The sequence below is a fragment of the Agelaius tricolor genome, unplaced genomic scaffold (assembly GCF_023055355.1).
Source record: "Agelaius tricolor isolate 1412-34295 unplaced genomic scaffold, bAgeTri1.0.p SCAF_3, whole genome shotgun sequence".
NCBI classification, from domain to species: Eukaryota; Metazoa; Chordata; class Aves; order Passeriformes; family Icteridae; genus Agelaius; species Agelaius tricolor.
The window spans coordinates 12,526,980-12,553,792 of record NW_027269263.1 but is presented as its reverse complement, the minus strand read 5'-3'; the positions used below and the strand labels follow the sequence as shown (position 1 = coordinate 12,553,792).

The following is a 26,813-nucleotide window of genomic DNA, read 5'->3' as shown; positions in this document are numbered from 1 at the left end:
ACTGCTTCATGCTTTCACTGAGTGTAGGCAAGATGGACAGGAAACTTCCCAATTTGAGGAAAGATCAGACCAAATCACAAACAACTACATATTACAAACTAGCATTAAATCTATGCCCTAATTCAGCTAATGATGAGCAGTTTCATGCCATACCTGCATCAACCTAAGATACTAATTTTTTTTCATTCCTGCTTGCTATTTTTATGCTGCACTTTTGATCCAGATATACATAACAAGGAATGAAAATTTGGCGTAGACCACACAGAATATCTTGAATAATATTTAAATAACTTTAAAGAGCCTCCCAGTAGATGTTATTCACCTACATGCAAGATAAATTCTAGATCAGAAGACTACTCTGAACATATTTCTAAGATTATAAAATAATTATGAGATCCACTAGCACCAGTGTAAGCAGAAATAGCAAGTGATTTTCACCAGAGATCAGGGGATTTGTTGTTTTTTTTCAAAGCCTTTCCTCAGTCTTTCAGAATTTCCCCTTTTTTTAAACACCTGTCTTGAAACCTAGTTTAATTTATGGGTTCTTCTGCTGCACTCCATCATATGTATATGAATAAGTATGTGTGTATACACATACACACACGTGTATTTGGAAGTAGCCTTTTATTTGTACACACATTGAAATACATGTACACGTGAGAAATTATCATCTGATGATACTTTTCTTCATGGCCATATTACAGTGATAGCTCAGATTCAGCTGATTACTTAGAAAGCTATTTTCTGTCAGTCACAATAAAGTTTGTCATTCTGTAATTCTGCTTTCTCTGTTTATAGATCTTTGCAACTTACATACATGGACAATTAATGCTATTTCTTACTGGAAATACTGGGTTTTAAAAGCTCTGGCTGTTCAGGAATATCAAGAACACACAGAGGGCCTCATCAAGTAGTACTTATTCTGCACAAGCTGTGAACTAGAACAGTAAACACTGAACCTCACAGGTACAGAACTGAGCTATGAGAAAAATGAAGTAGTCTAGAAAGTACAGGATGGAATAATGTACTGATCATGATCTTCAACGCTTCTTCCAGAACTAGAATTGTAAACCATTTTCTTGCTCTGTGTATTTAAAGCTTTCTTTCCAGTCAAAAAAGAGAAGGCAGCACCCAGTACAAATTTTCAATAATAAAATACTAAAAAGCATTTATAGGGACAGGTTGGATAAGCAAAAATACCAAAACCTGGCAGTCACTTTATTGGCAAAATATTGTTTGATTTATTAAAGACTTGTAAGCTTATGGCATTTGGGAGTTTGTGTACAGTGAGGTGTTTTGTTTGAAGCATTTGTCTGTTTTTTATTCTTTTATTAAAGAATTGTTTTGAATTGTTTTGACATTTCTCACAACAAAAGCAAACCAAAAAACCCACTTTTATTCTTCATACTCTAGCCTACAGCATAAGAAGTTTATGCAATGTTTTTGTAATAATTAGGCTTAGTAGGCCTTGCAATACTGAAACCTGTAAAAATAAAACTGTATTATAAAATTAGGATAAGAATTCAGTCTGAATACTTAACTAATAGTGAACAATCTGAGTTTATTAATTGGAACTACTTCCCTGATAATCAAAATCAACTTTAATTTGTTGTCTTCTAATTGAGTAAGAAATACCCTTTCATTCCCTGATAATTGTTATGACTGTCAGGCAATCTTAAAAGCTAATTACTTGCTTTGAAAATCTAAAGTTCTAATTGTTTTATTATTCTCTTTTATCCAAAATTTTAGAGGATACCAAATGGCGATAATGCAATTATTTTACAATATTCATAATTCCTGGTGATTAAACTTACTAAGTCCTAATACCAAGAGTAAAGTCTTACCTGTTGGGACAAATAAAGTGTGTCCTTGCTTCACAACACACTTGTAACACTTGTCAACCTTGTCCCCAAAATATACTTCACTCTGGGTGACAGATGAACTCCAGGACTCATAGAGAGCCAAATTTTCATCAGTGGGCTTGATCAAATAGAATATCTTCTCACCCTATTAAACAAACATACCAAACAAATAAATGAATATTTTCCTAGCAGTGCACTACAACCTCAGAGTCACTCCTAATGAAGTAACAGATTGACCTAAATGTGAAGTATTCCATCTTCCCACTATGGCATGTTCAGGCAGTGTCTCACATATGCAATCCACCAAGAGCTTAGATACAGCATATTAAACAGGTGGTGTCTTGTGATTCAAAGGAAGCAAACAAACCAACCAGAATTTTCATGGGAATACAAAAATATCCAGTTTTTATAAACAATTCATGGATATGCACACACCTACCAAAGGAGAAAATGAATGGATGAAACCACTTTGCCTCTTCTATGATGTACACATGGTCAGATTTGTGAGAATAAAAAATTGAGTATGCCAATGATTTTCATTCAATTATTTTTTCCTGCTAAAACCTCACTACATCACCCACAGGTCTACTGAAGTGATCAGTCAACCAATTACAGTCTACAAGTTATGCTAAAATAAAAGCATAAAAATGCAACACCAGAGATTAGTAATTCACTTTCAACCTCCTCCCTTAGGTTGTAAGCAAGCCCAGGATTTCATGCAGGTGATAATGCCACAACAGAAGGCTGCACACTGAGTAACTTTTGTTTCACATAGTCAAAGACATCCAGGGGCTGGCTGGGCACTGGAACAGGCTCCCCAGCAAAGCGGGCACAGCACCAAGCCTGACAGAGCTCAAGAAGTGTTTGGACAATGCTCTCAGGCACATGGTGTGACTCTTAGACTGTCCTAAACAGGGCCAGGAGTTGGACTTGATGATCCTCATGGGTTCCTTCCAACAGAGCATATTCCGTGATTCTGTAAATCAAGCAGCATTCATACCCAGAGAACGTGGTACCAAACTGATGTTCCTCCAAAATCAATATGAAAATCTGTGTAGCTGTCCTGGACACCCATTAAGCAATACTTCTGAACAAAAGGCTTAGGGAAGACAGAATCATCTGGCCAATAGTTTTCCACCCATGAAAGCTTTCTGGCAATGTCTGGTACTTCCACTAATTCAGACATCCTTTTAAGACACAAACAAACAAAAAAGATCTGTTAATATAAGCAGGAGTAAGCACACCTCTTTTTAAATGACAGCTTCCTACAAAGACATTACTTATGAACTAATAAATATGTTTTATACCCACATTACATGACAGTGGCTGTCTACATAAAATACACCTCCTCCTGTCTTTCCCACTACAGGCATTATATTCCTACACATATTGTTCAGCTTAGTGAAAACCACTTCCTACATTCAAGGAACTGAAGTCAATACTCACTTTGTGTCCGAGAATTCCAGGCTGATCACATTCAATACTTTGGGTCGGTCAGGATTTGTGAAGTATTTAATGTAATTATGGAGCTTCATTTTACTGTCTGCTTGTCTTGCTACATCTATGACATCTATTACTTTGTCACCACCTGTGAAAAATAAGGATGACCTTCTTAAGGCTATCACAGATAAAAGATATTTCAGGAATTTAAGAGAAAATTACCTTTTTTTCCAGTCTTCATCAAAACATTTCTGCAGCAAAACTCTACTATCATTATTCTCTTGGAAGAGAGACAGATCAGTATAAAGCAACTTTTTATTAGGTTTAACTTTAATTACTATAATCAGCCAAGGACAGAACTGAAAACACTAAAAATAAATCCTCTTTCCTGTGGTTAACCAAAAAGAGTAGTATAGCATGGCTGCATCTGTTTTAAAAAAAATGGGTTTATGGCTGCAATTGCAAAGAGTAGCATGGAGAAAGTTATAAGGACAGATCTCTTCCTCACTTTTCCTATCAAGCATCACCAACCCCCCACCTTCCTTACATACATGCACAACTTGCAAGCCCACAGTACTTTCACTGAATAATTATCATGGGTGTGTTTCATTTCTGATGACAACAGAGAGGGGGCTATACACCATGTGTTCTGAAGTGATACATTCAGAGAACTAGACAAGCCAAGAGAAAGGACTAACACCACCACTGTAACAGCAATTGGTTTATATCCTTTTAGTTACACAATGGCCAAATTTGACACAATTTTGGAATGCTGGAAACGTGCCTAGATGTACATTATAAACATATTCACTTTAAAACTGTATGTTTGTATCATCTTGATAAGTTCCAGCTGAAATAGTACTTATTCAGTTTTCTTATTTTTAATTTCAATAATAGGAAGGTAAATCTGTGGCATTCCAATTTTTTCACTGAACTGGAAAACTTGGCAGGTCAGGATGAGACAGACAAGTTTCTATCTGAATCCAAAGAGGCAGTAATCCAGAAAAAAAGATTCAGAAATATCACCATGATAATTACTCTTTGAGGCAGAACAGACATTTCTATTTAAATTCACAATGGTGACAACATTGCATATTCTGGTGCCTTTGTAAAATATTGATGGACAGAAAACCTACTTTCAGCACACATCATTAGATCAGATGATCATGAGAACACACTCAGACTGCCAGCTGTACCATGTGTTACAGGAAATGTCCTGCTGCACTTGCCTCAGCCTCTGTCTGTACTGCACACTTACATCAGGCTGGCACAATTACAGACTGGTGAGAGATCTGATAAGAAAGAAGTGGTCCTTGGGAAGCCTCTCCTGGCAAAGCATGCCAAGGTAGGAAAATTTCAGGAAGGCCAATATACTGAGTCCAAAACATGAAGTTGTGTCATAGCCTAACCGATGATTAAATTTATTAATCCTAAGAGTAAGTCATTCAATTCCCATTATCCTTGGATTACATGTAGCAGAAAAAAACTTCAGCATTCCACATATAGCTTCCCCTGAAATTAACAGGTTTGAAAGCTGAGACATAAGGCTGTAGTCCTATCACACACCTACTACACAGACACACAAAAAAAAAGAGGGGGAAGAAAAAACCACTCCGAACCACAGCATTGATTTTACACTCTCCTAGTCTTGAATTTAGAATAAATATTTAGCACTCTGGAAGCTCTTATAATCATTTAGTATTTAATCATTTAGTATTAGCAAGTATTTATTTTAATTTACAGACAGGATCATTTTAGTAAGTACTCCAGAGTGACTCTTACCCACATAGCGTTCCACATCTAAAACGGAGAAAGTTGGTGGAGGAAGTCTGAGTCCCAGACCATCTAATTTAGGAACCATAATGGGAACATCAAACCCATGTTTCTCCAGATATCTTTGTGTTAACTGGCTTCCATGCATTTTCAAAATTACTTCATCAGCACTGGTGGAAAGAAAGGATGGAGTATTAGCAAGAAAAGCATCCTCTGAGCACTAGTGAAATAAAAAAAGTCTCAGTTTGGGGGAGGACAGACAGGTATGGCTACATCTGAATCAAAAAGAAACACACAGTATTGTTTCATTAAGCATTTAACTAAAAGACCAAGGAAACAACCTCAACAAGCAAAGAAATTTTTACTGTAATGCATCATCTGGAAACTTGCAGTCTTTCTGTATGACCAAAGAGAGTAACTTAAAAGGATGGGGAAAAGGAATTCCCATAGAAGGCATTAAAGTATATTCTGCTAACAACAACCACCAGCTGCTCTAAATAATTGTAAGTCATTATGTTTCAGTGAGATAGCCAACCAAATTCAGGAATAAAGTATAATCATGTTTCTCCACTTTTTTCTAAAGCATGCAAGAATAGGTAGATTCTACCAGTTCATGTGAATGTTCTATGAAACTGAGAACTACTCCTGAACAAAGGAATAGACAGGCAATATTCTGACACCAAGGGCACAAATACCCAACAAAAAACCAAAAACAAACCAAAAAAAAACCCCACCACAAAATTCAAAACCTCTCAGACCACCCTGCAGCAATCCCAACAGACAGACCATCCCAGTGCAAAACTTGAACAGCTACTGCATTGAAAAGCAAATGTATCCATCTGAAACAGGGATGCACTGGGAAGTATTCTGAAGAAGGAGGAAGTCATCCTCAACCTTCACAATGTGAAGCAGAGAAATGTTAGTCACTTCCTCTAAGACACACAGATGACATTTCACTGTTTTCCCACCGGAGTACGTAAGGAAGGTTCTGTACCTTGGGAAAGAGCGAGCCCGCAGCTGTTTAACAAAGGTCCGTGTTCCAGCCTGCACTGGTTTGGAGCCATCATCTGGCTCTGTGTAGTCATGTCTGTGCCAGTTTCTCCTCTTCTTCACTACAAATTTCAGAAGGATTAGACATGGAATTAGTTAAATCAGATGGCTCAGATTAGCAGTCATCCCATCAGTGACACAGACATGCCTCAATCACATTAAAAAAATAAGGTTTGTTAATCACAGTAATCAGGTGACATTCTACCTATTTCAAACAAATGACATCTGCAAGACACAGTAACTCTGTACTTTTATAGCTCCTTCTATGTGAGAATCTCAGTGCACACTATACACATTTAAGACTCCATAACCAAGACTCCATAACACAAGTTAACAGGTGCAGCCTGAAAGCTGTACAAATCCAAAAAGACTGCTCTAAAATGAACAATCGAATTTTAATTTCTTAAAGCTCAGACTTTTTTTTTTAAATAAACAAAAGAATCACACCTCTTGAAAAGCCACAGACTTCATTTTACATATTCACACAAGGTTACAAGACTTAATCCCACTGTGCTATTACATCCCATAAACACAGCCATATCCAGTCTGATAATACTACTGCTATTCACTACCATTTTTACATTTTTATGTTACAGTTACAGTTTTGTGTGCAAACTGTTTTGGGCAGGTGTGACCTTGACAATACACGTAACAAAAGCACTGCACTCCAAAACATACAAATTCTTAACAGTTTGAAGTTCTAATGCACTGCTACAGCATAGTAATACAAAATAAAGGATAAATGAAGTTCTATTACAATTTTGGGAATCTGGAACTGACAATTCAATAGTAGCAAAATTACATTTTTAACTGCTCCTTATACTTAAAGGCCAAGGAAATTGAAACACTAGACATTCTCATAAAAACTTGTTGGGATGATCTCCCTATGACAAATGACAGATATCCAAATGAAAGAAAAGTATGTGTAAAAAAAAGTGTATGTACTTTTACAGAATCACAGAATGGTTTGGGGTGGAAGGGACATTAAAGATGATCTAGTTACAACATTGTGGCACGAACAGGGACACCTTCCACCATCCCAGATTGCTCAAGGCTCCATCCAACCTGGCCTTGAACACTTCCAAGATGAGACATCCACCACTTCTCTGGGCAACCTGTGCCTGTGTTTTACCAATCTCACAGTAAAGAATATCTTCTTTAATCTAAATCTCCTCTTTTTCAGCTTAAAGCCATCACCCATTGTCCTATCACTAAAGACTTCGATAAAAATTCATCTTATTTCTTACAAGCCCCCTTTACATATTGGAAAGTTGTTCTATAAAACATAGTAAGCTGTATGTAGCCTCCCCATTTGAATTTTTTGACCTTGAGTGAAGGAGAGGACAAAGTGACTTATGATATTGTGGTTAACTCAACTGCCTCTCTTCCAATTTTCATAATTTCATAACAAATCATTTCATAATGGTTATTTCATTGATTTGGCTTCCTCAACCACTCATTTTTCATCTCCATTTATAAAGAGCACAAGCTTACAGCCTTGAATGGAAGCCCTTGGTTCTATCATCTCTTTGTTAGTAAACTGCTCTTTGGAGCACTTCCCCTCTGTACAAATAAACCTCTATTTCTCATCCTCAAACTCTCTACAGGCTGAGAAGCCCTATTAAATCATCAAGAAATGCCTCTGCAAAAGGGACCACCATCTCACCATTTGGGAAACAAACTCCAAGAGTGCTGAACTTCCTACCTTTATCACTCACTGTACTAACAAACACTAAAGGTCCCATAATTTTAAGGCTTCATTTCAGTTTTTCCTTAAAAAGCCAAATTCTGCTCCACAGCTAGACAGCTGCTACTGGAAGACTGCCCCAAGAAGATTTACTGACACCAGATCTATAATTTAACCACTAATATTAAACAGAAATTTAGTTGCATAAGCTCAGGAAATTCAGAAGAGGAAAAAGCTAATGTTATTTGTCAACACAAATAGTGTTTTACAGTTGTCTGCCAAACAGCCTGAAATACAACATCCAGCAAAACCACTGCATTAATACAAATTTTAAGTTCATGGCAGAGCTCATTCTCAAATTCACTAAAACATGATGCACCCAAAATGTAAAAAAGCACTAGCAATACTGAAAACACAGCTCACTGTAATAGGAAGCTGAGAATGTATAAGGAAGGGGAAAATAGTTTCTAAAAAAGAAAAAAAAAACAAAACAAAAGAAACAAAAAAAAAAACCAAAAACAACAAAAACAACAAAAAAACCAACTTGCTGCTTCTCTAAATAAAACAGTTGGTTATACAGGAATAATGGACATTTATAGTCATTACACATAAGAGGGAATAATTCCTATTGGTGTGCTGTTTCCCACAGATATGACAACATGGACCTTTTACATGACTTTTAAGACAATAAACTGACATTTATAGATCTTTGCTAACCTGAAAACCAGTGCTGCTTAATGAGCCAACTATCCAAATACTGTAAAACTTCATAAATAATGAAGACAGGTTTATTAAGTTTTCAAAGCTATTTTCTCAGTTATAAATAATAATGCAAGAAATTAGTGGCTAATACTAATTTTCAACAGAGTAGTTTCCCATAAATTCACTGCTGTTACAACAGCTCATTAAAATTGCAAGATGATACAGCTGCTTAAGAGATTTTATAGCACAGACACACTTTTTAAAGTCTGTCTTTGCAACACTTACAAATCAGAAAAGAAAATCATTCTTTTGCTTGTACTTGGCAATGTACATCATCCTTTCATAAGAGAACATGGAAGAAGAGGAAACAGTAATGAAAACTTTCTCTGCTTACCTATCCCTCCATTCTAGAGTTTTTAACCCCTTAAGACATTACAGAAACAACTGCAAAATAAAAACATTTTAACTGAATGGATCCTAATGCTCAAATTAAGGAAAATGCCAGTGTTCACCTTTGGCGTTTATAAAAATTGAGGTAAAACCTGCTGTGATAACACTGAGAACTACACAAGACAGTTGCAGGGAGGGTGAGAAAAAGAGCGTGCTGGAAGTTTTCGTGAAAATTAAGCAGAAAGATTACTTTTCCTTTTTCTTTAATTACATCCCTCCTACACTCAAAACAATGGGCCAATAACTCTACTTAGGCAAACACTCCTCCCTGCCTTCTCCCACTACTGGACTGCTTCCCACAGAGATCACCAGCTGCTAGACTTCAAATGGAGACCATCAAGAGGTGTACACATGTACCATGAGGCCCCAGGTCCTGGAAGGGCTACAGGAGATTCCCAGTGGCCAAAAAAGCAAGAGAAATCTTGGCACAGGAATACTGCAAGATTTTAAGGAGCAGACAGTAAATCACAGAATACCCTGCTAAGGCCTGGTTCATCATCTCTTTCTCAGCTCAGACCAAGCACAGGCATTAATACCAGAAACAAAAGGTTACTGGTTGGAGGGTAGTTACAGAACTGAGAAGGCAAAACCAGATAAAGAAAGTGATGTCCTGGCAGCTACAGTCTTATTGGCATTTACTGAACGTCGGGCTTTCTCAAAGCTCTGGACACCACAAGCTGGTGATACAGCTGACTCACAGCATTCATGCAAATAGAGCATTTTTAGACTTCAGAATCACTGAGAAAACTTTGAAATTAACAAATGAATATGAATATTCTTAATCAAATAATCTAAAAAAAAAAAAAACAACCCTGCACTGTATTTAACTATTTTTAAAAAAAATTCTCTTTTTAAATTCCTTAAGTTTTTAGGATTCATTATTTAGCATTTTATACACATGGCTGCTTGCTAAAGGTCTTCTAGAATTGTCCTTTTGAATCACGAAGAGGATTTTTTTTTTAAATACATGGAGAAATCTATTTATTCATTTCATCTTTCCATCTAACTATGCAGTAGCTTGCTTTTCATTACTGGAACTTTTATACAATTCATTTTGTAGGATACTGAAAGTAACCACCTATTTGTACTGTCAAGCATGTGTTTCTTGTATATTTTAAATAAATTTTTTTGCACTACCTCATTTGATTACATATTCTGTTGAAACCACAGATATGCTTGCCCTCTTCAACAGCTGAATTTTTGTATCTTAAAACTCTTTGGCAAAGTGATTTTAGACTATGAAGCTGTAAATTAAAATGCTTTTTTTTTTTACTTACATACATAATTTCATATGACTGAAGTACTCTGGAACATTTCTGCATTACCTGAAGTCATGAGACATTATCAGTCTCTTTAAAAACTGAAGGAAGCAGGGCCCAAACCACAAACTACCATAGATTTGATTCTGACAGCTGAGAACAATTAATGAAATTCAATGTGAAGACATATTTAATTATATCACCTCTGTCTGGGTTGGTAACTGACATGTCTGAAGTTTCTACTAAATCTAGATGATCTACACACTTGAGGCAATATGAAATAACAAGGATAATTTTTACCACAGATTCTTGTCTTTTTGAAAAGACTTCCAAAACAAAAATCCCTCTTATCTCACTGTCTAATTGCTGCAGGTGAGACAGCACTTACATTACAGGAAAGGTTATTTACAGGCATGAGGGTGAAGCAGACTAGTTCTCACTAATAAAGAAAAGAAGTTTCAAATTTACTAGTTTATTATTTTGAAAAGTCTGATATTATCTCTTGTCTACTCCTCTTCCGAGTCCCTCTATTCCACAGGAAAAAAAAAAAAAAGAGACAGAAGTTAAGGAAAAAAAAAGACTGTTGTTTGTATTCTGATTTATTAGACAAACAGATTTTGAACTGAAAATGACCACTGCAGTACTAAAAACTACAAGCACATAAACCAGCATTTATCTTACCTTTTAGCTGACAGACCATATTACAGAAGATACATATCATGCAACATGTATTAATTATATCAGCTATTGATGCTTAATCATTTTGTTCATAGTCCACAGAACTATCACTGAGGGTGGTTTTAAACTTATTTTTAAATGGAAAGTAAATAGTATTTTCAGATTTGAAAATATTATTTAAGTCAGCATTAACTATAAAACATTATTACATGGTGTCTTCAAGAGGAAAACCAAACAAAACCAAAAAACAACCAAAAAAAATCTCCAAATAAACAAAAAAACAACAAAAAAACACCACAAAAACCCCAAACCAAAACCACAACAAACAATAAAACCTACAAACAAACCCGCATTAGAAAACACAGATGACCATGGCTCAGTGCTTGGAGGGTGATAAACACATTGCTTATAAATACTTTTCAGGTCTGAACGCAGGAATTTAATTCATGGTTGGAAAAGAATTTTTTTTTATATATTTTTTACAACCCTGTTTCCATTTGAGAAGGGGAGACATGGAGGAAAATCTAAAAGAGTTGGATAAAGCAGTATCCTTTCAGTAGTTAGCAAAAGAAAATCTGTTCCATTTTTCCACTGCAGATCTCTACAGCAAATTTATCTACTGAAAGTAGAACCCAAGAAATGTCTCTTGTTACTCTCTTTCAGACTCTTCTGGGATTCATTTTGACCCTGGTGGAACCTTGTTTATAAGTCAGAAACCTGAGATTTGGAACCGTGTAACTTTTAAAGACATAAATGGGGGGAAACAATAAAATAAAAAACAACAAAAAAAGCACAAACAAACACCATTTACAGGATGTTCATATTCTGCTGCCACTGTTGAAAAGTTGTGTTTGACTGTTGTAGCATATAGCCTACAACCATCAAGAAAGGAAAGACACCTAACTTGTACATTTTTTCCAAGTTGCCTTCCTAGGTATTTATCAGAACTTGGATAATTAAAATATAGGACCTTTGAAACCATCTTTTTGTATTTTCCTTTTTTTTTTTTTTTAATTATGATTCCCTAATTTTCATTTTCTCACTTTCTGCCAAGTCCAGATTGTTTTCTACTTACCCTGTGCACTTTGATTTCTCCAATCTATAGCTGGGCCTTATATTATATTCTATCTGCATCTCCACACCAGGGAACATTTCAAGATGGTTTGTTTGTTTTGCAGGTTTTTAATCAGCTCAGAGTTAGTCATGCAGAACCAGTGCCTTCTAAATAATCAAACTCATCTTGAATATTCTTCTGAACACTCCTTTGCAGTTGTATATGGGAAGAAAACAATCTGAGGTGTAAGATGAAATTTGAATAACCCATACTTACTTAGAGAAGGTCCATGGAGAATTGCACAGTTGGGACAATGGTATAGATCAATGTCAACAGCATGGTGCTCCTCTACCCCAACGCAGCTGGAATAATATTTTTTACATGTTAATGAGAATGCACACAGGGTTTACTTTTCAAGCTAAAAAATAATTTAATCTTAGGTTTTTATTAAAATGTGCTTACTCTACAAAATTATAATGAGATACCAGATTATCTCCACTACTGGGCTGCCACATAAATTTTGAGTTATAATTTATCACTGAACAGAGAATGCCATTTAAAAAAATCATAAACAGGAAACAAGAATCAAATTCCTTTAGAAAGGAGCAATTCCACAATATATACACCATTACCCCCCAAAACCTTGATCCTAATTACAGGAAACAGTTTTTACAAAATCATTCAAGCAATTTTCCTCACAGAAGCTATGAGTTAAAAAAAAAAACCGAAAAACAAAAACAACTGAGGTTTATGTGCTGTTAAATTATAGAAGATATAATGGATATTTTCCTTGTCTTTCTTTTTCTTTCTGCAAAAATCATGTAACTGACTCCTACCTCCTAAGACAAATCAATGAAGAATACTTTCATGTTATTCTTGAAATCTTTACAATAGAACTGGATTCATAAACTACAGAAGTGACCACATAAATAACTTAAAGGAACTGGTTTTGGTTTAAAATAGCAGCAAGTATTTTAAAGAGTGCTTGAGAGATGTAATGTTTTCTCAGTGCATATTTTTTTCCAGATAAAACAGTCAAAATGTGATGAAAAGCAAAATTTTTACAACAGCCATGACAAAGTATCTACTCTGCTGATACCTAAACAAGAAAATGTTAAAGTCAATTAAATACATTTTGTTAGAAGCTGAAACACTAGAGGTTAATTGGAGAACATGTGCTGTTGCACAAAGTTCTTACGGAAAAAAACCAAGTAATCCCTGCTTGCTGGTCTGAATCCTGGCAGAGTTCTTCGTTCTGTGAAAAGTTCACTGACGCTTACAAAACTGCTGACTTTACAGTTAATACAGAAAAACAGAGCACAACCCTGAACATTTACACCAAAATGAGGTATGTACACTCAATGCACTCTAGTAACACAAGAACTGGAACAGTGCCCCAGTCACGTAACCCATTCCGTATCAACTGTAATGAGTGCTTATACACTGAAGCTTTGAAACGATCCAGCTACACAAAGCCTTTTCCTCAGCAGCCTTGTGCCAAAATGCTGACACGCTCCAGCAAGTGTCAGTACATGCTGCCAAAACAATACAAGAAACAGTCTAGCACTGAAAGCACAATGAGCAAATCCAATCTGAAACTGAAGAGCATCTCCCATGTAACCATCAATGGAAAAGTGCATTCTGAGATCCCCCTAAACACTCAGCTACTTCTACTTCCCCATTCCCTACATACCACATGAAATCCAGAAATTATTTTGCTCTTTTTATATGCATACTATTTTAAAATCTAAATACAAAACTCAGCTGCCATAGTTCATCGCAATCCTTGCAATATTTAGCATCTGCTTTAAGACCACAGCTACAAGAATCATTGTTACATGAAAATTCAGCTGACATATAAACAAAAAGGAAGGCAGAATCAGTCTTTAAAAATGCATGTCCCATTTCCTTCTGCTTGTGTTCTCTCTCTTTTTATAGAATAGATGAATGACTCATAATCCTATGCATTATAAGAAAATTGTTTTAAAATGTACATTCTAAAAGCCCCAAATCAGAAGGCTGGTTTTAAACATCTTTAGGAATCTCATTATTTTAGCTAAATTTCTAATTTTTGAACAGCTAAAGATATTTATGTTGAATTGTATCTCGATCAAGTTTGCACTTCATTTATTCCCTTCCCTTTTTCTTGGTGTTTATCTGATACATTCATCATCATTCCAATCAGATTATCTTGCCAACAGTAAGAAATTTGCATAAAAATATCATAAAAATAGCTTTGACAACTATTTGTCCTATTCTGTTTAAGGATCTTAATTCTATTGTCTCTTATCAAATGTTACAGATAACAGAATTTCTGCTTTATTTTCAGGCTTAGTACTAATGATTAACTCCATAACCTTTCATGAAGGCACATGGGATTTTGTGTACAGAGACTGGAATGGTATTATAATGTCTGGAACAGCCATTCAATAGGGGAAGCAAACATTTTCAGTCTACTATTTATCCCATAAACTCAGCACTGGAAACACAAAACACTAAGTGAGATCATGGAAGCGAATCCAGCAGCAGATGCCTGACTGAAGCAAAGGGCGAGCGAGGTGCCAGCACCTGCAGGAACAAGCACTGCCAAGGATGCCACAGAGCACATCAATCACACACAGCACCATTACAAGTCACTTCCCCGTGTCCCTTTCTCCAACATACACAGATGAATCTGACATTAATCACTCTGGCTACTAGCAAGCAATCAATTACTGTGGCAAATGCAACTTCAGACCTCACGCATCAAAACAAGGTCACCAAGAGGTAGCAGAGAGCCTGGAAAACATTAACATACTCAAACACTGCAACTCCCAATCTACTGATGTTTTCCTGTATGAAATATTATTACCCTTCACCTTGCAATCAACCCAATCCATTTGGGTTGGAATGTCTTGAGTATATATTACCTAGCTTCTGAATTGCTCATCTCCTACAGGGAGGTCACAGACTAATCCTCAGGAACAGTGGAAAGCTTACAGTATCAAACAATAAAATACAATAATACTAATTTAAAAAACCAAAAACAGCCATACAAGACTATTCAAAAATACACCTTTTATTCTGTTCATGAAGGTGAAAAGGTTAACCAGGCCCAATTTCACTTGCAATGCTCTAGAAGGAATAGCAAGGTAGAAAAAAGCTAGTTAAAAGTACATTCCATTACATCAGTCTCAGAGTGGTCAGACACTCCAAACTTCCCATGGTATCTAGCATCAAGGCAAGGTCAACAAGAGGTAGCAGAAGATTTGGGAAGTGGAAAGTTTTTTCACACACAAGAACATGCTCATCCCTGGCATCTGAAGAAATCCCCTGCTACTTAAATTCTGAGGAACGCATTCTCCCAACTTAAGTCTCTCTAGAAGGTGCATGTGCATGCTTTTGATTTAGCCTCAGCTTTCCACTTGATCATTACATTTGTAGCTATGTAAATGCAGCAAGTGTAAATCAAAAACAATCAGAAGAGGACTCCAACATCTGGCAAGTACCAGTAGACCCCTTCTTTTCAATAAAGGGCAAATAAGGATTCTTTCACAGTGCAGGGGGAAGTCCAGCACAGGCTATTCTCTTCTTCAGTATTGTTATTAATTTAGACTTTAAGAGATGGGTACTGATAATTCAGAATGACAAATTAAACAACCATTTCACAATTATGCTGGAATGTCTTGTACAAGGAGTTTGCAGAAGTCCAGGACAGTTACAGGAAGTTTTATCCCTGGAGACTGCACGGCTGTACATTGTGAGCCACCCAAGGCACCTGGCACATCTCCCCTACAGCAGCACAGTGTGAATAAATATTGGATCCATGTCAGTCACCACACAGGCTGCTGCACCTTCTGCATCCAATACCTGCTTGCTCTCAACACAGCCTGGCTTTTCTCTTCCCTGCTTCTGATATTATCAATCATTTTTAGAGATTGCTTAACTGCCTTTGCAAGCATGACTGAAAGAATCCTTTAAAAAAAAAAGAATCCAAAGCACTCTTGATCAAAAGCCTTATTTTCAGTGTTCTTAAGGGTATATGACTATTTTAAAAAATAATTTATTAAAACAAGTAGTATATGTACCCTATCATTATACAAAATGCACAGTGTAAAAGGGAATGCTTACATAAAAAAGCATTCAATGACTCAAGTAATTTCTTGACTTAACAAAAGTCAAGAAATGAGCACAGTGTGGATGCCCATTTTCCTAGTTTAATTCCTAGATTAAACCAGGAAGATATTCCTACTAGGAATATTCCAAGACTTCTGTATATGAGGCACACTGAGAATAAAATCTTGAAAAATGAGAGATGCAAGCAATTCTCAATGATCTAATAAAAGGACAGAAAACAGGAATCACCTTCAACAGAAGAAGAGCTAATTTGTTAAGAAGCTGGGTTGTACATGGGATATCATCCTCTTGGATCCCTTCTGTTCCCTCCCCCTACTGCTTCAATTCTATAAGGTCCTTTTCCACCTTTCAGCAGCATGTGCAAAACAATTGAACAGGCTCATCTTTCTAGATGCACTTGGACTTTTTAGGAAGTCTCCCACAACAGCTTCCACTCCTCTCCACACCAGCACCATACTTTGCACCTACTAAGCTTCACCTAGCAGATGAGGAAACAGGGCAGGCCATCACAGGCATGTCCAATATTACTTCAATGGATATTGTTGGATAGATATTATTTTACAATTGGATGTTGACTTACAGCTCAAAACTAAGCCATTTTTTTGAAGTTTCTTATTTATTGAGACACATGAAGTTCAGGCCCCAAGATCTCTTGGTTTTCCAGTGTCTAACCTGAACAATCTGACTTTTTTGTGGTCACTGTGCACCAAAAATGCAGGTTAGGGGCTCTTGCCATTATGTTTAGTTAAGCACAAACCCTTGCATCTTTTCCAAGCTAAAAAATTACATTTTGCAAAATCCCCTTATATCCTCCATGAATAAACACTGTGGACAACCTTCTCCTTTCTGTACCATCCTTTCTCATTCTGAGCAAGAACTCAGCACATCCTTGTCCACCCTTGCATCAGCACCCACAACCTTTCCCTGATGTGCCTCAGTGAGCACTCCAGGCGTTATCTATAAAAGGAGGGGAAAAGCACAGGTCTTGACATCCAGTAAGAAAAAAATAGGAAAAGAACAAAAAAGAGTGGAAAAATACTAGGGGTATTAAAGTATGTTCCTGTCACCAAGAACACAGGGCTATAGACAATTACTAGGGGTATAGGCATGTTTCCTATTATCTGCCAGAGCAGATGGCCAAAATCCTTTTTCAATTTCCAGTCATCCACAGAGCAGCCAAGATACAGAGATACAGAGTCTCTGCTGGGTCTTAACACTGATGTGGACAGGAACAAGGCAATGCCGGAGGTAGCAAAGATTCATTAGTAACAGGACAGCCTTAATTGTCCCAAAACCAAAGCCACTACTGCAGGGTACAGTTTCTCACTGCATTTAACTGAACATAGCTGCTGCTGCTGCAAAAAGGTCCCACCCTCCTTCCTCCAAAGTGCCTGACCATGGGCTTCCATTGTTTCTCTCACCAGATCTAAACCATCAGGCAGCCACATGACAAGTCAGTTCAATAAGCTGACCCAAAAAGAAAAAACTGCCACTCAACTCACTTTTTCAGATAGGTTTTAGAAAGCTTGACAGTGAGATTCCATAAATAAAAAATAAAATTCACTTATTATTTCACTTATATGCAGTTACTTAACAAACCTATAACAATGTTATTTTCAAGAAGACACATGAAAGAAAATATTCTGTTACTTCCTCTCTACTTTGTCTTTCTAAAAATGATTGCTAAACAAGGAGATAACTGTTTAGCAATCTTATGCTGTTAATACACCTTTTACTATCAAGCCTTAATATTGAATATTGAATTCCAAATCAAAAAAAACCCCAAAGATGAGAGCTATTTCTATTAATATACTGAGCAAGCATTATAGCAAACTTTTCATTTTACCTGTAACAAGGTCTGCACTTGCTACTTTCAGTCCTAATCTGTTTGAGCATAACAAACCAAAAAAACCTATTGTAATTATTTCCAAAATTAGTTAGTGAGCTTGCAAGTTATGCAAACATTAGCTTCTCCTACTCCATTCCAAGAATGCAAATAAAAATATAGGGTAGGAAGTCTGTCTGGCAGATTTTAAGTTAAATGACTAACCAGAATTCCTTAAGCCTATGCTTTCCAAGTAGGAAAAGGATGCCAAGGCAGTATTTACAGGTTAAAACAATGCAAGTACTGAAGATATCACTGGCACAACCAGCCACATCTGCCACTTGTTATGGGACAATATTAAAATGCTTAATTAGGAAGAGAAAGACAAAGTCAGTGTGACAAAACTATGGACAGACTCCATACCATCCCATAGCACAAGAACAGACGAAAAAATGAAGTTTATTTGAAGAAGAGTTTAAAACTTAAAATAAATGTTGTGAACTTTTAAAACCTGGACCTTAGGCTAGATAGATTTCCCCTCCAGCCCCACTCTTCAAAATGCATACAGTTACACCAAAGAAAACAAAACAGACCAAAAGAAGCCACAAAGCAACATGAGAAAGCTGGTGTGTGTTTCCATTATCTCTTCATCTTACCATGATAAGCATGGTAATAGTTTTAGAATCACAATAGTCTTACAAGGATTTATTTCAGAAATGAAATAATTTTTGAAAGTGACAAACTTCTATGCACTAGATACTGAATTACTGCTTTAAATTACAAAAAAAAACCCACATAAAAATATTTGAGGTTTTGCTTTTTCCATATTTACTTTGCAAAACAAAATTCCTTTTAAAAGGATGCAACTGATATCAGACACAATACAAAAAACATGCAAAACTGCACTTTAAAATTGTTTATAAAACAGCAGTTATTCTGTTTTTCTTTCTGTAGAAAACTTCCCTTAAGTTAGCCATTTTCTCCAAGGGAAAAAAAAAAAAAACAAAAACAAAACCAGAACAAAAACAAACCAAAAACACCAAACAAACAACCCACAACGTTTTAAGATATGTATAGAATATGTGGATGTTGGCCCAACAGCTTACCTAGTTTTTGTACACATTCACTCACACACATTCCACCAAGTTCTTAACTACAGAAAAATGACATGTAAGGCCAACTCTCAAAATACCTAAAGATATACTAACTTATTAAATATTGCATCATCCTTCAACACAGGTAAGAATCCCAAGAAAAATAATGCTGCACACCATAATATTCAAAAACCTCTGACCTTTGACTGCTCAGACATATCTGTTCTGATACTTCCAAAGTCCTAAGAGGCCTTGGTCTACTTATGATTAACCATCAAATTGCACATTAAAAATGTTAATGTTCATTACATAGGTTTAGACTTCCCTAATGTAATTCAACCCTACTGCTTTTAAATTATGTAATATTTCTCTGAAATGAGGTATTGCAGTCACACAAACATGCAGACAGGTATATGCTCTATTTTGAATTCTAAAGGACCTTCCAAAGGTTCAGACTTCCTGCACCTTCTGAAATAAAACTTCAAGTTTGATAGTGATGCTAGTGTTGTCCTTTCAGAAAACACTTTTAATGGCAATACTCTTGCACATTTTTCTATTGAGAAAGAAAATCAGTATACATAATTCTTTCTCAAGCAACAGTGCTTTTCACTCCCTCAAAGCCCAGAGGTTAAAATAAATAAAACCAGTATGTGATACCTTGTCAACGAAAGCTTAATTCTAAAGAATAGATTCTGAAATGTAGAAACCTAATAGGAAAATTATGGTCAATGGAAGAAAGCTATTGAGTTACATAATGAAACAGATTCAGTTACAAATACAACAAACACCTTCTACCTGCATTGAGAAAGCAGCCACATAATCTACATCATCACCATGTTACCTTATGTAAGGTAATAAATGTATATTATTTGTAAACTGACTCCTCCATTCCACAATTCCAGTCCAGTCTGAAAACAAACTACTATGGTTTTGAAACTCAACACAATTTTCCCCAAGATCTGTTTTTAAGTAAAGTTCAATTTATTGAAATTGCTAGAATGAAGGTAAGAGAGAGTTATTACTTTTAGAAAATACTTTGACAACAGAATATTTGGCATAATCAACATGTTCTTATTTCTAATCATTGGTGAAAAGATTGTGTGGAAAGATGATTTTCCAGACAAGCATTTCATGTAACAATTAGGAATTTAAGCAAAATGAAGTCAAATGACTGTTCAAACTGAAGTCAAATAATTACATGCTCAGAAAATCCAAACAGTTTTATGTGCAAAAATATACACTGAAGTCAAACAACCTTTTCACTACAATGTATGACTTCCGGGAAGAGACACACATTCCAGGTTAATCCATAATGGCAGCCACCATCATGTATTTTGTGTAGCAGCTTTATGAGAAGTTACTTTTCCTGATAGAGCCAAGTTAACATTACTGAAGTACTTTTGACGTACTCCTTCTGTTTAGTATTGTCTATTAAGCATACAGCAAATCTTCATCCTTCCTATGCCAAATGAGATTTCTACTTACTCTTCCCAACCAGACTGATTGCATCAAGCTGCTTTAAAACAGTATTTACAATTAATTCTGTTCAGATTCTTTTAAAAACACTGCTTTACAGAAATGAAGGTCTGAATGAACCTGAATCTTCTACTGTAGATTTTGGCAAAATAAGCTGCCTCAAGACAATCAAAAAATAACATTTAAGAAAACTACAGCAGACCTCAAAACTAAACAACTTGTCAGAGAGCAGAGAAAAAAAAAAGAGACATTTTAAAAGCAGCTGTGATAGCTGAAGGCCTTATTTCAGTGTGAAACTATTGAGCGAAACAAAGATGATACCAGCAAGTGAATCATGACACAAGATTCATCTGAAAGTAAGAAAAAATATACATTGATCTGACATGAAGAAATTCTTTTCAGCACTTGAAAAGCAGTAATCTGTGTAACCCTATACATATGAAGCAAAGCACACTGCTCAGGAATTCAGCAAGATTCTCTACAGCAGTTCAGACTCCTCTTTCTCCATTCATTTTCCCAGCATGGCCAGACTGACACACCAAACAGAAGAAGGAACAATAGTCCAATCTGACTTCAGGCACTGTGTCTTAGTGAAGTTGCAACTGCATGAAGCCTGTTGAAATAAATGAGAACTATCCTGTCCTTCCCACAACTGATGCAGGAAAAAGGATTAACATTGTATTTCAATTAATTCTAGGAACACTGGAGTCCAAATTTATCTGACCACAGCCAGCATGAATTTCAGTTCTGGTTATAATGCACAGCCTGTAAAAGCAGTATTAGGTACTATGGGCCCTAAACACACAGAAGAAAACACATACTAGTTATTTGGTTTAGAGAGAGAGGGCTTTGAAAGGGACAAACAAAAAGAGAAAATAACTGCTTCTGTATACACTAATGACAAAGGTTTTCTAGACCATTAAAGATGTTCTTCAATGATATATTTTTATCTCCTCCTCAAGACTCCAAGTCAACAGTTCACCTCTTCCCCCCTAAGATAAAACAGAACTTAGTAAACTGCCCTGACATGTAACTACATCTTATATTTAGGTAATTTGCCTTATTTCAATTCCCAGACAGGGTTATTCTAGCGGTGCTTAATAAAAAAAAAAAAATCCTGAACTTACAATAAGCAAAAATTAGGTACTTTAAAATAATACTTTCAAATCAAACACTCTTGTCTGAATTCTATAAAAAAACCAACCACACTACAAAATCTTCAACCATTTAAAGCAGCCTCCATATCCATCTTGAAACAGACATCTTAACTTCTGTGTGGCTGCATTACCAAGGAACAAACTACTACCCAAAACTGCTACCATTATTTCCCCAGTAGAAGCAAGGAAGAAATATCCTAAGCTCTACAGAGATAACAAAAGGGTGGAAAAGAGAAATTGGTATACAAGTTAATTAAATGTTGACTCACTCAGGAACAAAGCAACTATGGCAACTTTAACACAGCAAATTAAAGATGCTTATTACATGTCCCTGATTCTTAATTACATGCGTAAATATATATATATATATATATATATATATATGTATAAAATGGAATCACCATCTTTAAATGTCCAAAAAACATGTGGATGTGGTGCCTGGGGACATGGATTAGTGGGGAACATGACAGTGGTAGTTTAATGTTTAGACTCAAAATGATCTTACGAGGTCTTTTCTGACCTTACCAATTCAATAAAATACAGTCTACACTCATTTGCCTGCCTCAGCTTTTAGATTCTTAGGTTTTTGTCCTAATCTTTCTCAGTTCCAACTTGTGCACAGACTCCTGTCAATTCTCACTAGCCATCTCAAAGAAATACTGCATATTATACAGTTTTAAGATCTATTTGCACCCCAACCAAGTCTTACTTAATAAACAGGAATTCCAGTTCCATTTCCAGTGGAGTTTCCTGTCAGGTAGAGCAAGGGCCTTTTATACACAGAAGAGACCTATCAGTTACTTGTCTCAAAGAGAGAGGGCATTAGAAGGGAAAGAAACAAGACAGAAATTAACAGAATTATAAAAACACACCCTATGAAGAGAAACCGAGGTTCAATCCCAAATGACAAACAAATTACATGACATAGCTTGCATTGATTCAATGGCTTGCAGCTGCTGGAACAGGGCAGGTTACCCACTCCCTTCCAAGCAAGCACCCCCACTCCCCTTCCCTGCAATGGCCCTGACACTTGCCTGGTTACAAGGCAACCTCGTTTTATTCACTAATCTCACAGAAACTAACCTAGCCAGTCTTTTGCCTGTTTATCAAGTCACAGTTGGGCAACTGTGAGAGGCAATCCATGAGAGAAGGAAGAGGACTATGTAACCTGGAGAGAAGGGTATGCAAAGTAGGACTGCTCCTCCCAGCAGTGGAAGTCACTAGACCTGGCCAAGCCTACTGTTGGGACTTCATTATTCACTAAGACTCAGAACTACTGTGGCCTGACAGATACACTGCCAATAAGATTGCAGAGAACATCCCTGCCTACACCTGAAAAGCCTCCTCAACTTTAACCATACACCTGCACAACATCAAGAGAGGCATTACTGAGTCCAAGAGACACATACACTGGCACTAGATGTCATATGTAACCAAGGTTTTTTTAGCACAGCATTATGATGGTCTTAGTGTGGCTTCTTTTAGGCATCCTTCTCTGATGAAGTGTCTAATCAGTTCCTTGAGAACAGGTATCTGTAGCTCCAGCAGTAGCTAAGGCAAGTACCCAGCAGGAATACAACATTATGCCACCACCAATATATTATTGCCTACAAAAACTCTTTCCAGTAATGCACTGCAGTACAACAGGAACTATAAAACAAGTAATCCAAACAGTTTGGAAGCTACATTTCTAAACCACATCAAACACTGTTTTCTGTAAAGCAGGAGAGGATCAAAAGGACAAACCTTCAGCTAAATTCCCACCTTCTAGTTTGAGAGACACATAAGGACCACCACTATGAAGTGGGAAGATACCTGTGTTTTTTAGAGACTGATCAAACCAAAATCTCACTAATGGTTCTTGCATACTCTCAGCAGTTTCTAAATTCCATAATTACCTACATCAAAGTCTCACAAAAAACCCATTTATTATATCATTTTTATGTAACAAGTGTCTCTAATATTAGTTCAACCACCTCTTTTAAGCAATCTGCACTCTAAGCATTTTTAATCCATTTGGGAATTTTTTGCCATGTCTTCAGCAGCTCCATCTCCTTCTCAAGTGCTAGAAGTGTTGTATGTTCCTCATCTACAAAGAGCACGGACTGCAGACTCCCACAGAGAGAGTACAAGCTGGTTATTCCAGTAGTATAATAAAGATGAGTTGTTTAGAAAGATTGTGAAGCCTGACAAGTACTATCAGCACTGTTATTTTATGCAATACACAGTCTGCAAAGCTTATGACATCCTGAGTAACACTGTCAGTAGACGCCATCAGATCTGTCCTGTTCTCAAGTATCTCAAGTGATAAAAAAAGATTTGGAGGTGAACAAAAACAAACCCACAATGACTTCCTGGCCTGAGGGGATTGATTAGGACACATGATTGTTTTTACACTGTGCCACTTCAATTGAAAAACTATGTCAGGAATGATTTGAAAATAGGACTTTTTGCTAACAACAAAGGAGGTACATTCTTCTGTCTCCCACATTCTAGCACCAGCAAACAGCATTACCACAACCTTAAAACTCCATTGCTGCAAACCCCTTACTCCTGAGTTACTGTGTGTCTGTTTGCTTCCTTTACAGACTGCAGCTACAGTAAACTTGGCTTCAGCCTGCTTTACACACCTTTAAATTGGCTCCTTACACCAAAAACACTTTACCACCTAACTGGGTTAAAAAATTTCTTAGCCAGATTGTTTTTAAAGACCTCCTGGAGCCCTCTACTAAGTAACTTAACACTCACAGTAGCATTCAGAGCCTCTACAGCTGTACCTGAAATAAAGCTTCCTGTGCCTTCAAAATTCAACTCATTAAATAGTCCTCCTTTAAGAAAAATAAAAAATGAAAAATAAAAATCAAGGACATTTTTCAACTCATCTTCTTCTCAACTGAGTAATTCTTCCTCCAGCCTGCAATATTTTTCAGACATTGCTAGGAACTTTCTAGCAAGCTTTTCATTAAGCTGAATAATTTCTGCATCTTCTAATCACAACACAAAAATTTACACGATGGCTCCTACAGCTTTGAAATACCTTACTTGTATAAGGCAAATAGATTTGCAGTCAATGGCAAATAGAGACAGATGCTTCACTTCTGAGGAAATCTGAGAGCAAACTGGCTCATCTCTAGCTCACCATGCTCGTTTCAAAAGCAGATGGAGAATCTGATTACATTAACTTCTATTTAAGCTATGATACAAGCAAACTGTTTCAGATACACAGATAATGAGTCTAAATATCAGATGTTACACTGGCTGGCTGGCAGAGCAGTAAGTAGAAAAAGCTCCTTCAATCAACTAGATAATGCCTGTAATTTAGAGTTCTTTATTGGATTCTCAGCTGCTTATAGAGGTCCAGAGGGGCATGCTGGTCAAAACTGCACCCATGCAGTCCATAACACATCAAGAAGTTACTTTTACACATTATTCTAGCTACAGAAATATAACTGTTCAATCCTCTTCAGATGGAATTAATGAAGCACAGTAATTTCCAGACCATGTGGAAACTTCAAATAGTGAAGAACAAAGCTAAAAAGAGTTTTGGGGTTGAGTTACATCAGCACTGAATTCTATCTGCATCCATTATTTTTATTCTGGATATAATTGGACATACTGATTTTAATCTAAAATTCTTATGAGTTCAGATCCAGGTTACCAAAATCATTTTTGCTCTATCATATGCTATTTAGAGTAATCTGAAGTATTTGCAAAAGCACAAATCCACATGTTTTAATCTAAATTTGACACACACACACATTTAGAGGTAACCTTGACTTCACAGTCTGTGCTACTCAGCTCCAGTGCTTTTATATAGGGAAAAAGAAGATGATTTTATCCATATATCAGTGTTATGTGTAATGTGCATATATGTATCTCTTAAAATACCTTTTCTTCCTAGTGGGCAAAATTCCCATGACTCCAACAGGAATGTTCCAAGAAATGCACAAGAAAAATATGAAATATAAAGCAGAGGGCCTATTGCAAAAGGTCCTCGGGAGATGAATACTGATTTACCATTCCTGTAAAAATTACAGGAGACGTTATGGTTCATTGACTGTAAAAAACACAAAATTAATTCTTTGAATGAAAATTTCTGACCTTACCAGTATGTGTAAATATCAATGTGTGAAAATTACCCTGATAGAAGGGGAAAGGTAACAGACAGGACAAATACCAATGGCCACAGATGAAAGCACATGAAATCCATCTAAACAGCAGGAAAAAAAAAAAGAAATTGCAAGAACACAAAAGAAATCATTCATCTATATCTAGCTATTAGGGCAATATCCAGTTAAAGATGCTGGTCCCTAAAGCCTACTTAAAATCAGAAGAAAGCTAACCTCAGAAGTACCTACACTCAGCTAGCACCTCAACACTCACCCAAAAATTCCAGAAGCACTCCCTATTGTGCTCACCCTGTGCTCCCCCCCAGCCTGTGCCATGCTCCCTGGGGTCTAAGCCAAACTGACAAAGTGCTGGGCACTAAAATCTTGTTATGAAGGGAGAAGTTACTTTGTTTTTCCAACCAAGATGTGCTTATTCAGGTTATTAGAGTCCAAACCCACACATCTCAGGGGAATGTCCACCTCCAGCTCACTTTTTATGTAAAGATACCCTTTATGTCCCCCACTTAGGACCTCTTACTCTGCAGAAAAGTACCCAAGAATTTTGGGCCCTGAACAGAATGTAACCTGAGCCCAGCACAAGGGTCTGGTTAAAACCCTCAGACACTGACAAGATTATCTTGAGTTCTGGTCCCTGCTCCTGACACCAGTGAATAAATAGATAAAGTGAGCATGAATTGCAGCACAATCTTTTCCAAGTCTTAAGACATACTAGTACTTTTTTTTTAGTCTTCAGATTTAATAACACTGCCTACAGAAATATAGCAGTCTATCCCCTGGACTACAAATGCACCTGTTTTCCTTTTAAAAAACACAGAACCGTCCATCTCTCTAAATATTTCAGGAACTGGCAAGGACTTGAAATTTGCCAAAGACATGCTGCATACCTGCCAGGCTTTTTGGAGTATAAGTAACACTTAATAGGTGTTGCTCTTCTGGCTTCAAAGCGATAATGATGTTTTGCTTTTCTTTACAACCTCCACTAACATAATGTGAAAGTGCCAAAGAGGTTCTTCTTCGATAATTAGCAAAAAATAGTAAATACTTTACAGAAGAATAATCT

The 26,813-nt window shown here is 36.5% G+C and overlaps 1 protein-coding gene across 2 annotated transcripts in view; it reads right to left on the bottom strand.

Annotated features, from left to right (window-relative positions):
* KDM7A (lysine demethylase 7A) overlaps positions 1-26,813 on the bottom strand; it is a 61,956-nt gene that overhangs the window by 23,906 nt on the left and 11,237 nt on the right. For both annotated transcript variants that reach the window (XM_071422500.1, XM_071422501.1), the window contains exons 2-7: positions 12,232-12,317; positions 6,070-6,187; positions 5,085-5,245; positions 3,309-3,450; positions 2,863-3,049; positions 1,845-2,007 (exon numbers count right to left, since the gene is read on the bottom strand). In XM_071422500.1, the coding sequence (XP_071278601.1) occupies positions 1,845-2,007; positions 2,863-3,049; positions 3,309-3,450; positions 5,085-5,245; positions 6,070-6,187; positions 12,232-12,317 (857 nt within the window). The remainder of the gene's footprint in view (positions 1-1,844; positions 2,008-2,862; positions 3,050-3,308; positions 3,451-5,084; positions 5,246-6,069; positions 6,188-12,231; positions 12,318-26,813) is intronic.